Below are 13,644 nucleotides of genomic sequence, written 5' to 3' on the forward strand. Positions count from 1 at the left end.
TGCTGGGCTATTCAAAAACACTGGGACATTCAGCCCAGTGCAAAACTGAGTTCAGCCCTCACCTAAATCGTGCAAAATTTGCTGCTTAAATCCTCAAAATTCAAATCCCTCACAAATATCTTGGTGTGGATGTGTTTACTGTGCCAGGCCCAAGCCAAATAAAGTGTGGCATTTATGTGAGCTTAAGTCTTCCAGAATAACATAGAACTTGTTAGTTCTGGATGTTCTCATAAACCCACAAGGTAAGGTTAATGGGGTGGGCTCCTCGCCTGAGGCAGTAGGATCTGAGTAGGGTCAGGTCACACACAGCGGCATCTACCATACTCCAGAGAGTGTTTGCACTGAAGGTACCGCTTTCAGTCATCTGCAGGGACACACAACACAGGAACTAAGAAGACAACTTGCGACTCATGGGGTTTTCAAGAGGTTCTGTGATGCTAAATCCTCAAGCCACTTAACTTTCATAGAACTGAGGGACAAAAGCTATGAGGTACAAATGTCCTGAACCTCCCTTTCCATTTCTGTTCTGACCTGCCATGTTGGGCAGGCTGCACAGAACCCTGGACTGGGGTCAGGAGCTCTGGGTTACAGAGTTGGAGGAAGTCACTTTTCTTCTGATCCTTGGTGTTCTTTTGTGTACATTCAAGATTTCAGCATCTGTCCTGTCTAGGCTTGCTGTGGATCAAACAGAAGTTTTAGAAAAAAAAAAAAAAAAAAAAAAAAAAAAAAAAAAAAAAAAAAAAAAAAAAAAAAATTGTGTTATTTTTCCTCTAACGGCGACCCCGTGGGAATTCTTCTCTGCAGGCCAAATACCTAAGTTCTCACTCAGGCTGAGAATCTCCTTTCTGTGGGAGAGGTAAACTAGAGCCCAGCTCCCCTGCTAGTTTCTACCTAGGATCCCCAAGATTCTGTCATCTCTGACAAAAACCCAAATGAAACTCAAATAAAACTGCAACAGCAGCTTATAATATAGGGAGGAGTTCTTTCTGCCCTTGTGGCAGCATTGCTATTAAACTGCTCTAACACTGGGATGATTATAAGCTGCCATTCGACTGCTCAGACCCCAATAAGGAAACCAAGGGAGAGCAGGACCCAGAGCTCATAGTTGAAGAGTTCAAATCTGTAAGTTGCCTAGGAGATAGGTAGCTTCCGAAATAAGAGCATGAGATATCAAAGAAACACATTTTTGCATCAACCTTTATAATTTCACAATGCTTATTCAATGCTAGAAAACGAATCCTGGAACAAATTTCCTTCCAACTGCTAAAAACATCAATTGACAAACACTTGAAGTTGAACATTTTGATCTAGGACAGTACCAGTGAAGAAACTCCAGATCGAAGCGTGCAGCAAGTGGCCAAGTTGACAGCTGAGGGTATCACAATGGGCTGTTTACAAGGCTGGCATTTGCAAGGCACCTCTGTCCAAAATGCCACGTTCAGGCTGGGGAACATCAATTTTCCCCGCTTCTTGGCAGCAGAATACCAGAAATTCATGGTTGTGTGAGATGATAAGAAACCGAGTTTCTGGATATTCCGTGGCTTCGAAATTGTAAACCACTTGCAGATGCTATTGAGGCTGCAGTCAGTTACAGTGGTTACCATTCTGGAACATGGCTCCATCTCTTGCAGCTCACTGACCTTGAAACCACCTTGCCAAGAACTGGCCCAAAGTGAGGTGCGTATTCATAAAAATTCTGAGATCTTGATGTCTGTAACTCTTCATCTGATACACCAGTTTCAGTAAGGTCTTGATGGCTTTCGTTTTGTCTTGAGTTTTCTTCTATTGTCTTGATAGTTGATATAGTCAGTCTTCTACTATTTTCTCAGTGTAAGTTTTCTCTGGTTCAGTGAGATTCCTATTTTGTTCTTCAGATTCTATAAAACCAAACTTAGGGCAAAAACTATGATAAATCTAAGAATTGAATTTGTGATTATTCTAAAAACTGTAATAACGACATCAAACTTCTGTGCAGATCAAGCCAGGCCCAAGATTTTTATGCCAGTTACTTTTTACTCTATCACTTTATAAAAAATCTCAAAGACACGCACACAAATACATCAAGGGATATTTTAAAAAACGGAAAGAACTTAATGTTTCTATGCTATCTTCTCAATCCCTACAACCCACCTAATGTTACTAAGCTGGACTCTAGTGGCAAGTTGAATACAGTTCCTGTGCTAGAGAAGGCAATGTCTCAAGAGAGGAAACTGAGCCCTCAGTGGAGGCCACATGATGCTGCGGGTGGACCTGCACATGCCACTCTACGAGGAGTCACTACCCCCCTTCTCCTCTTCTAAGCCACCTAGAATCAGAGGCTCTGGTTAGGGCAATGCCAGACCCATTGTCAGTCCACTAGGCCAGTTCTGTTCTGTGTGGCTGCCTTGGCTAACCACATTCCCTGCCCTTATCCTCCTTGAACCCACAAGCTCTGTGGTGTGTAGATATCCCCAATGCCTTAGTATTTTCCTCAGACTTGACTCTTCCTTTTGGCTTTCTGAATCTCTAGAACCAGGCTGTGAAAAACCTGAGAGCATGATATGCTTGGTGACTACCTAGCAAAGTGTGTTTCTGAACAGATTATTCAACACTATCCCTTCCCATCAGTCCAAATAAACGTCATCCTGCCTAGAACCACGTTTGAAGACAATCACTTACCCTGAATTTTCTGACTTTCAGCTGGCTCTCACCATCTGTGTACCAGCATCTGCCGTAAAGCACGCATGCCTCATGCTGGAAGTGCTGCTTCCAACCGAGCTGATGAGCTCCATGTTCTAGAAACACAGCACCTAGAACTGGTTATCTCAGGCTGGCTTTGCAGCCTGGGGTGAAGGCAGCCAGATCTCACATAGCCAACTGCGTAGTCGAGTCCTGGATCCCGCAGTTTGAGAAACACACCATGCTCATGTTCGTGTGCCCAAAATCCCGAAAGGAGGGAGAAAGGGAGAAGGGACTGTAGCATGACCACTCCCCTTGCAGAATGCTTTCTCCTGTGAATATACACTCTCACCGGGGGAAAAAAGTTGACACTTAATAGCCAATCACCCAAGTCACCTTGGTGAATCCCAATCCTAGCATTCTACTCAGCCAATCCTTAAAATAAGAGAATTTTGAGTCCAGGAGTTCAGAAGTCATTAAACTATGCTGAATCATCACGAACTAACCAGCAGCAAGCAGCCCAAAATACCTAGAACTTTCAAAAATGTCGATGTATTTGTTATGCTGGAAATGACTCCCAAATCTAATGGATGGCAATGGTCTAACTCTGAAAGCAGCACTGGTCCAGCAGAACTTGCTGCAGTAACGGAAATTTCTCCTAAGGAGCCTGAGCCACGTGTAGTTATTTAAAACTTGAAATGTAGTTAGTGCTCCATAAACTGGATTTCCAATATAATTTAATGTGAAATAGCTATCCAATGACTAGTGGTAACCATATTGAACGGTGCAGCTCTCCAGGAACAAAGTTTGGAGTGATGTGATAACTATTTTTTGATAGACAGCATTTTTATGAATCGAAGAGGTGTTCAATAAATATACAGTACTGTGCCATCACTGGCAACTTCATCGTTATCATTACTAGCGCCTCTTGAGTGGAAAAAATCTACAAGTGACAACAAAAAACCCACATTACTTTATCATCACTCTATCAGGAATATAACTAGTCATTTCTAAAATCTAGGAATGGCAGAAAGAAAAAGAATTAGATAAGCATACTAGAAGTTATTTATGTTTAATGCTTAAAAGTCTGAATGCACAAACAATCTACCATTATAGAAGGACTGGTGGTCAATACAATGCAGTAGAACTATGTACAATGCACAGTTTAGTATCAAAATCTTTCTACACTGTAGAGTTTTTACGAAACTGTTAAGGACATCAAACACTAAGCACTTAAGACACATTGTTTTGTTCTGCTACCACATTAGGAACGTCAATGGACAGTCCATTTCAACTTGCAGCATCCATCCATTTCTAGTATGAAATTAAGTAATTTTCTACTTATACAATAAAGTTTATCTACACGGTTCTTTTGATTTTGATCCATAGCAGCAAAGGCACTGTACATCAGCAGATCCACAGACTTAAAAGATTTTTAAAGCATTCAAACAAAAAATAATAATAATAAAAAAGGAGTCACATATTATAGTTTAACAGCAACAACAACAACATAAAAGAGAACACAATGTTTCTGGCACAATGGCACAGCCTGTGTCCATTTCTGGGACATCCAACTAAGACATGGAAAGAACCGGAAGGAAAGAAAGCAAGTCCGCATCTCGGGAGAGAGTCCGTTCTTTGTGTTTTCCAGAGGGAGGTATCTTTGACATACACTTCGGTGAGAGCCCTAACAAAAAATAATAATAATAAAAAAGGAGTGCCATATAATAGCCTATCAGCAACAACAACAACATAAAAGAGAACACAATGTTTCTGGCACAATGGCACAGCCTGTGTCCATTTCTGGGACATCCAACTAAGACATGGAAAGAACCGGAAGGAAAGAAAGCAAGTCCGCATCTCGGGAGAGAGTCCGTTCTTTGTGTTTTCCAGAGGGAGGTATCTGCAAACTCTCCTCTGCTGTCCTTGTTTTATAAAAGACTTGACTTGCACAGCGGTGGGAGCCCTCCCTATATCAGTGCAGCTCCCAGAGAGCATGCCACAAAATAGCCTATCATTTCTCATAACAACAAAATTGCCCAAAGATACACACCACCCTTTACAAAGAGAGGTGGCAAAAATACCCAGAAGGGATTAAGTTCTCTCTTTGAGGCCCAGTTTAATTTGTTTTCCTGTCTATAATACAGTAAAAAAAAAAAAAACAAAAAAAAAAAAAACCAGGGGGTTTAAAAACATATTACAAAGACACTTGTCAACAAGTCCAAAAAAAAAAAAAATCCAATGACTTTTACTGAATATAATCTAAAACTATAGATATATTGGTTAAAGTTGTCTAAAAAGACTCAAATTAATATGACTTGGACGGTCATAGTTTCATTGTTTGGCCAAATTTCCAAATGTCTTTAAAATAAGCAGGAGATAAAAATAAACCCAGTAATAATACAGCAACATATTGCTTCCATGTGTAATTATACATTTCACATCTCTATACAGTCATTAGTCTACATTTAGTGACATTTTTAATCTATTATTTTAAACCTTCCTTTCCCCTCCTTTACCAAAAAAAGGGGGGGAGGGGTATCAAATACAACGCACCTTCATTATCAATGCAGGAGCAGACAGCTTTATTTAGTCAGTCATTGTTAGAAAGCCTTCTTTAAACAAAATAAATATATTACAGATATAATACATAATTAAAGATCCCGTTCACTGTTAAGTATGCTTATTCCATGTTCTTCCAAGTAGATAGCTGAAGATTTGGTATCACAGGTTCTTAATGAGTATTCACAATTTAATAGCAAGTAGAAGTGGGATTAAAGAAGGGAACTGAACTCCACAACTGCAATGAGTATTTGAAATCCTTGGTTTTAGATGCGGGGGCAGGGGTGAACAAAAAGGATGAGAGAGCAAAGTGCTACAAGGAGAGGAGTCCAGTTTGCATGAAGATTTGTCCTTAATAAATAACTTCATAAACTGTGGCCTTCTTGTCCCCAGAGCCAGTGACAATGTATTTGTCATCCACAGAGATGTCACAGCTAAGCACCGATGAGGATTCTTTGGACTAGGAAAGAAACATAATAAAAATGTTAAATAAGGAAGACTGCCCTGGGCTGGCTCCATAGTAACGGACTACCCAAGAGAAGCCAGTTCCTACATGAAGAATGCAGTCTGGATGGCGTTGGCCCAGCCAGCCTGAAACACATCAGGTACGTGTGCAAAAACTCAAGATCCAATGGGCTGGAGGGCTCGGACAGAAGTGTGACCAGATCCCGTACAGGGTACTCATTCCTCTCTCTCACTTACGCACCTGTTCGCACATGCTCTATCATGACAAAAGAAAAATATTGAAAGAAAGAAAGAAAATCCTAAGGATACTGAGAGGTAGCACTGGAGGACTTGAAGCAAATGCAAATGTAACATGCTCTGGAGCCCCGACGGCAGACACAGCACCTGCTTTCCAGCAAAGTTAGGTCAGATCCACTGTTGAGGACACCCCAGTTAGTCTGGAGGCTCTTGTCCTAAAATAGGTCGGCAGGCATGTCTGTTCAGGAAAGGCCCTATGTCGAATCCTGTTCTCCAAACAGTTAATGGGAAGGTGTTATTAATCTGAAAAATGCTCAACTTCATCAGATACTTTGGAGGTATGTAGAGTACACAACACTGATTTGTCACTCAACCTGTGTGAGCCTCAGTTTCTCTACAGTAGTTATCAGGAAAAGACACTTCCTGTCTGCCACCTCAGAGGGATGCAGCAGAGTTCAGGTGATAGAACACATGGGAAATGACCTTGGACACGTACTCTTTTTGAGATAGGGAAAATAAAAATGTCCCTAGTAGAAAGTCTAATGTTCCCACTACAAAAACACAACACAAATCTGAAAGAGGAAAGGGGTTTACTAGTTTAAGAGAAAAATGTACCATTACTCGGAGTTTAGTATACCACCTCCAAGTACACTATTGTCGACAGAAATAACCAACTCTGCAAAAATAATTAATGTGGTTTATTTTTAAGCATGAATATGAGTGACCTAGACCCAGAGGAGAGGCAAATATGTCTTTTTTGGGGTGACCAGGTACAGGGATTCCTTTTACTTGATTGTGAGAATATGAGACAACGTTTGGAATTTAGTAAAGAGTTTTTACACTGGTCTGGCCCAAAAAGGTGGAAGTGGGGGCTTTTAAGTTAGAGGTGCGTTTTGTAATTTTTAGGTTGGTGATTAATTGTTGAGATTAAAAGAAAAAGTACTTTAACGAAGACAGAGAGGCTTAATATACATCACAAAACTACTATACCAGAGATAAGATATAGAAAAAACCCTGTTATCAATGGGTCAAAATGTTCTGTTAATGTTTCTAGGTATGACTCCCTCCGGGTCCTCTAAAAAATATTTAAAAAAATTAAAAAACAAAACAAAAGAAAAAAACAGCCAGATTTCTGTCTTTACTATAAAGAAACCAAAGTTAACTTTGAAGTGAATTGTGATCAGTGAAAAACAAAACAATAAAAGACCAAAAAAAAACCGCCCACCCAGGCCAGTTGGTAGCCATGGTGGTTGAGGTGGCTGGATCTCACATGGACAACTACAACTTTGTGGTCTGAGTCCTGGACCTGGCAGCTTGGAAAAAAACACTGGGCATATGCATATCTGTGCCCAAAACTGCCAAGAGAAGAAAGGAGGAGACAGGATGGTGATGTGGTCATTCTTCCTGAGGGGGGGGCGGGGGATGCTTTCTCATTGCATTCTCTGGCAAGCACATATATCCCAGCAAACTTAAAGGAGAAAACAAACAAAATACCCACAGAATTTCACCAGGATTCTGAATAACACGAATGCTTAAAAAATAAAAGTTATGAGGACCAACAGGTGGTGTGGTGGTTAAGGCACTAGACTCCCACATGGCTTGCCTTGTGGTTTGAGTCCCACACCGAGCGGCTTGCTTACTTTCTCTCTGGTGAATTAAAACATAAAAATAATAAATAAAAAATTAAATAATTACCTACAAATAAATAAATTAATTAACTAAATAAATATATGGGGCCAGTCCTGTAGCTATTGGTTAAGTGAGCTAGAGCCTACATGGCTGGCTGTGGTTTGATTCCTGGTCCTGGTGACTTGAAACATATACCAGATGTATGTACATGCATGCCCACACCCCATTGGGAGATGCTTTCCTCCCTCTCTGTTTGTCTTTCTCTCTCTGGTGAGCACACGTCCTAGCTGGCAATTAAAAACAGAACAAAACAATGTACAACACACGGCTAACCCAGACCCAGTGTTTCTCAAAACTTTTTTGATTACAACTAATAATCTGTATTAATGACCGCATATACCCATAAGCTGTAATATTTGCACTTACTATAAACAATATACTCTAGTATTTCAATTTCATTAAAAATAAAAGTGCTGGCTAGAATCATTTAAAAGGTTGTAGGCTCATAATGTAAAAAAAAAATAAATAAAAGCAAAACAAAAAAACACCCAAAACCGAATTAAACTGTAAGTTTCAAGAGTATCAGTTATTTTTCAATTAGCAATAATCGCGCCTCGGATAAACCTCATTGGCTACGATACTGCCACTGCGCAAAGCTAGAGTATCAGTTATTTTTCAATTAGCAATAATCGCGCCTCGGATAAACCTCATTGGCTACGATACTGCCACTGCGCAAAGCTAGAGTATCAGTTATTTTTCAATTAGCAATAATCGCGCCTCGGATAAACCTCATTGGCTACGATACTGCCACTGCGCAAAGCTAGAGTATCAGTTATTTTTCAATTAGCAATAATCGCGCCTCGGATAAACCTCATTGGCTACGATACTGCCACTGCGCAAAGCTAGAGTATCAGTTATTTTTCAATTAGCAATAATCGCGCCTCGGATAAACCTCATTGGCTACGATACTGCCACTGCGCAAAGCTAGAGTATCAGTTATTTTTCAATTAGCAATAATCGCGCCTCGGATAAACCTCATTGGCTACGATACTGCCACTGCGCAAAGCTAGAGTATCAGTTATTTTTCAATTAGCAATAATCGCGCCTCGGATAAACCTCATTGGCTACGATACTGCCACTGCGCAAAGCTAGAGTATCAGTTATTTTTCAATTAGCAATAATCGCGCCTCGGATAAACCTCATTGGCTACGATACTGCCACTGCGCAAAGCTAGAGTATCAGTTATTTTTCAATTAGCAATAATCGCGCCTCGGATAAACCTCATTGGCTACGATACTGCCACTGCGCAAAGCTAGAGTATCAGTTATTTTTCAATTAGCAATAATCGCGCCTCGGATAAACCTCATTGGCTACGATACTGCCACTGCGCAAAGCTAGAGTATCAGTTATTTTTGTCCTGCTGATTATCTTACATATTTTCTCTCAATGAATATTTCTGGATTCAACTGACTTAATCTACCCTAAGATGACTTAGAACCACTTGGTCAAGTAAACTGAAAATCTGACACACACACACACACACACACACACACACACACACACAGAGTCTTTAATTCCACTCTGACAGGTGAAAAGAACCAAGGGTGCAGAGCGCAGAGCCAGCGAACAGAGCACTGGGTTCGGCTCTGGCTCTGGCCTCAGAGGAAATGGAGTGACCCCAGCTGCAGGACTTGTGTTGTGATCCTCCCCACCCCCGCCCCAGGTGCAGTTCTCATCCTTGCACAGTGGGAATGGTGCTAGCTCTGAACTGCAACATGCTATGTGCATTATTAATCTGAGCAGATGCACAGAGAGTTCGGGGAGCACACAGTCAGTGGCAGCTAAGTAAGCTCGGCGTTACCTGGAATATGCTGGCCCCATAAGGTGTTCTCCATGCATTCAGAAGGTTGTCCTTTCCAGTGCTTACGAACCATTTGCCTACCGGAAGAGGGTTTTGAAAAAGGTAATGTTCATGTTACTTTGTTGAACAACTGATGTGTGCTTTATAGAACATCAATCTATGCACAAGTCCCTCCCCCAACAAACAAGAGTTTCTTTTCTCTTCAAAAATCCACCCGCGTGGACTTAATGAACCATTTATACTTCTGCTAAGGGTAAATGGATTAATGTGAGAAAATTACATGACATGGCATTAAGAAATTAATACAATCTGGAGAGGGATACATTCCTGAACTAAAGAATCTAACTTGGAATGAAATCAACAGGAGGGCAGAAGGAATGATCGTGGCCGACAGAAAATGGGTAAAAGGAGCCTGCTTACCGCAGTGGGCAAACTTGAGTGAGAGCACACAGCTCTCGTGAAGATGCAGCTGGTATTTGTCAGGCTTGGTGACATGCAACACTTCCACATTGCTGTTCTCCATCCCCACTGCAAGCCACTCTCCGGTTGGGCAGTAGCCCAGGGAAAAAATCTAGATTTAAAACAGGAGACGGTGGTGGTGGCCCCAGAAGACATGCTTCCTTTAACCAGAAGTTTTGCCCTTTCTGGGGACACTACTTAAATCAAGATGAAAATCAAGGTAGTTTGAATGGTACAGGAGGAAACCAACATCAAATGGGTAAACCCAAAGTAACCTGGAGTCAAATGGCATCACCACAACCAGTGAACTGCCCTTCTCTCAGCATATGACATGTTTCATTAAGCCATGCCCTGGACCTGTCACAGGCACAGACGCCTACCTGTGAGGTGAAGTCGTGCTGCTGCAGTTGCCGGCCCTCACGCAGGTCCCAGGACCGGACCGTGTTGTCCAAACCACCTGTCCAGAGCTTGGTGCCATCATTAGAAATGTCAATACAGCTGGCTCCATCGGTGTGACCCTGGAATTGCCTGAAATTGTCAAAAGGGAAGGAAAACCCCAGAACTTTAGTTTTTAGTGGAACACAATTTAGAACTCCTTGTTGATCCAGTTCAATGCAGGCCTTATATGTGTATTTCACTTTGTTTTCATTATGTTCGCTAATTAGTCAAAGTAATGGCACAGGGCACATTTAAAGAGTTTAAAGTTTGAGATGCTGGATTTCTAAGATGTTTTATTTACTTCTGAATAATTAGGAAGGTCTTCAAATTACTGTCATACTAAAACATGACTGACAATACTGATAGTTTTAAAAAAATCCCCAAATGAAATTAACAAAAGAAAACACACACCTACTGTATATGAACCAATCAAAAACACATTCTGAGACCTTTTCTATCACTTGATAATGAAGGGAAGAGAACTGATTTTTCCTTCCTACAAAGGACAGGGCTGGCACAGAGTGGCAGAACACGTCCTGCCAGTGAACACCAAGGCATCTGTTAAGGCTGTGCGAGACAGAAAGGCCAGCTCTCAGGGAAGGCATGTGGAAAGACAAAGAGGACGTGGGTATAAGAGCAGCTAGACAGCAGCTCCTCAAATGAGCCTTACCCGTAAGCAATGAGCATAATTTGTTTTTGGAACTGAAGACTTAACGGATAGATAGTAAAGGCCTCTGTTTTTCACAAGCTCTTCTTAACTTCCAGCTCGATGTGCTCACAACCCTCTCTTCCCCTTTAAGTCATACCTTTCCCTTGCTTGATGACCTGTCAGGTGCTGACATCTGGAGACTCCTTTCAGGCTTTCACCCCCTACCACCAACTCTATGCAATCTGATTTCTGAGCAGACATCGTGATTATGTCTATCCTATCCATGCTTAAAGATGGGAGTGCAGATAATCTAGATCATTCTGAGGTGAACAGTACCTAACACAGTGCCTGGGTCTATTGAAAAGCTAAGTAATTATGCAAGGTCTTCAAAAAAGTAATGGAAAATACATACTATGAAAAAATAGTACATAGATTTTGAAAATTATTTGCACTAAAACAAGGTCATACTTTAATTCCATTTTCCCAACCATCTTTATGAAGTCCTCTCACATTTGCTGAAGAAATGGACACATCAGATACATGAGGTATCCGGGATAGTGTCATGCACTGTGAACCTTCGCACTGAGATCTCCTGACAGCGACGGCTTGTTAGCAAGCACAGACGGCAAGCCGCAGACAGCTAATTAGCTCGCGAGGTGGTGGGAACCTTATATACGTTAACTATGTCACACTGACCTCATCTTTTAAAGCCAAAATTGGGGGAACTTAGTATAATGTGTCAGTAAAGGAAAAAACAGAACTAAAAAAAACTCATTTTACAAAGTTTAACTGTGCAAAACATAAGATTTTATAATAATCATTTGCTTGGAGCATCTTTATACGAACCTGCTCTCAACAATTTTAGTAAAATAATTCTTAGTAGAACCCCCCCACACACAGCAGCTTGGCACAGTGTGATAAAAGCAGCTGCTCCTCATGACTTGGTAATGGACCCTTGCTGACCTACCTCACCAGCGTCTGGTTGTGCAGGTCCCACACGGCGATGTTGCCGTCGCTGCAGCAGGAGAAGCAGACCTTGGAATCTGGGCTGATGGCCAGGGCGTAGCAGGCGGGGGCCGAGGACGTCAGCTCTGCCTTGATGCGAGGGGTGGGAGCCGCCAGGTCCCAGATGGACAAGGTACTGGCTTCCCCTCCAACAATTAGGGTGCGCCCATCGGGGAGCAATCTGCAGGAACGGATGTAGTTATCCCTGTTCTGCAGAGACAAAAACCATCAAGAGGTTACTCATGAGGAAAGGAAAACAGCATTAACACGAGAGCAGAAATCCATAAAAGTATTGTGTTCCCTCCTGGTTTAATGAGCCATTTATACTTATGACAATGATAAAGTGGATTAATGCTAGAAAATTACATGAAATTAGGGAAGTACTTAAACTTGATCTACGAAATTTAGTACCAAGATATTTAATCTCAATTAGCATCAAAATGCAAAGATCTGGACCCATTCCCACCACCGAGAACCAACTACTTGTGTCATTTACACATAGATACACACACACACACACACACACACACACACACACACACACACGAGCTCGCAGAGTCCTAGTGTCCCCAAAGCTGGAAACCTGGTGTACTGTGCTCTGCTGTTTAAAGGTCCTGCTACTACTGCCAAGATAGCGTCAGGGGATTAAGGACACCGGGCAGCTGGGTCCTTGTGCTTGTCCCTGCATTACATGACTAAGGGTATCATGGGCTTGATTAAGCTGTGTCAATGGCAAGTAAAGCTTCATCAAAAAAGGATAAAGTTCTTCCCAGCTCATGAGGTTATAGGAATCTTATGTGTATTTGCTACATTACATTGATCTAGCCTCATGCTACTACAAAAATTCTACTGCTGATACTAAGGGAAGAAAGATCAAACAACTGTCCTATGTAACTCAAGGATAAATGCCAAGGCAACAGTGAAGGGGCTGGCTGGTTTGCACAGGGAGCACGAAGTCACTCTGTACATGCACGGAGATGAGGACATTTGGGTGTACCCACACAGAAACCACGGTGTGAGCCTTTAGTTTCTTAAGGAAGACAAGTGGTTCACATTTTCCCATGGCGGCAGGGCTAATGCAGACCGTACAGGTGGACGTGCCTCACATCAACTAAATCATTCTACTTCAAGGAACGGAAGACATGCCTCCCAGTGCAAGACCACAAACCATCCACCTGGGATCAATACTAGGCGGTGTAACTCATATACACGGTTCTTTCACCATTCCTTCCCTCTTTTCTGAATGAAGATCTAAATCTCATTCACCCACATTTACTCACCAGACAGTCGAGCTGCGAGACAGGACTCTTGTTGCCAGGGTGGCTGATGTCCCAGACCTTGACGCAGCCCTTCCCTCCCGTGTACACGTGTCTCGTGGGATTGCTGATGGTCACCGCGCACACCACCTCCCCGTGGTTGAGGGTGTTGATCTGGCGAGCGTGTCGGGGAATGCCAGGTCCAATGAGGGCATCAGGGGGGAAGGGGACAGGCTGCATCTGACCGTCTGCGCTAACGTGGAAGGAGTACGCTCTAAGGCAGTGGGGAGAAGAAAAGATGGGTAGGGAATGTACGAAAATGTCATTTAAATGTTCAGTGTATTGAGATGAGAAACAAAGTATTTCAGTGCCACTTCTGATATGCAAACAAGTCACATTTAACTAGTACGGGGCGGGGGGGCGGG

At 42.1% G+C, this 13,644-nt stretch overlaps 1 protein-coding gene, 1 non-coding gene and 4 pseudogenes across 2 annotated transcripts in view; all 6 read right to left on the reverse strand.

The window, feature by feature from the left end:
* Nucleotides 1–4,605: 4,605 nt before the first annotated feature.
* Nucleotides 4,606–13,644, reverse strand: part of TLE4 (TLE family member 4, transcriptional corepressor) — a 166,693-nt gene continuing 157,654 nt past the window's right edge. The window contains 6 exon segments of the mRNA XM_006145481.3: nucleotides 4,606–5,680; nucleotides 9,413–9,489; nucleotides 9,833–9,983; nucleotides 10,252–10,399; nucleotides 11,926–12,173; nucleotides 13,244–13,493. Of these exon segments, the coding sequence (XP_006145543.2) occupies nucleotides 5,573–5,680; nucleotides 9,413–9,489; nucleotides 9,833–9,983; nucleotides 10,252–10,399; nucleotides 11,926–12,173; nucleotides 13,244–13,493 (982 nt within the window). The 3' untranslated portion in view covers nucleotides 4,606–5,572.
* LOC114007308 (U4 spliceosomal RNA) lies at nucleotides 8,074–8,209 on the reverse strand. The gene has a single exon (XR_003548931.1). It is a non-coding gene; the product is annotated as a U4 spliceosomal RNA (small nuclear RNA).
* LOC114007309 (uncharacterized) lies at nucleotides 8,219–8,373 on the reverse strand (annotated as a pseudogene).
* LOC114007293 (uncharacterized) lies at nucleotides 8,383–8,537 on the reverse strand (annotated as a pseudogene).
* Nucleotides 8,547–8,701, reverse strand: LOC114007295 (uncharacterized; annotated as a pseudogene).
* Nucleotides 8,793–8,947, reverse strand: LOC114007310 (uncharacterized; annotated as a pseudogene).

The sequence above is a fragment of the Tupaia chinensis genome, unplaced genomic scaffold (genome assembly GCF_000334495.1).
Source record: "Tupaia chinensis unplaced genomic scaffold, TupChi_1.0 Scaffold000147_1, whole genome shotgun sequence".
NCBI lineage: Eukaryota > Metazoa > Chordata > Mammalia > Scandentia > Tupaiidae > Tupaia > Tupaia belangeri.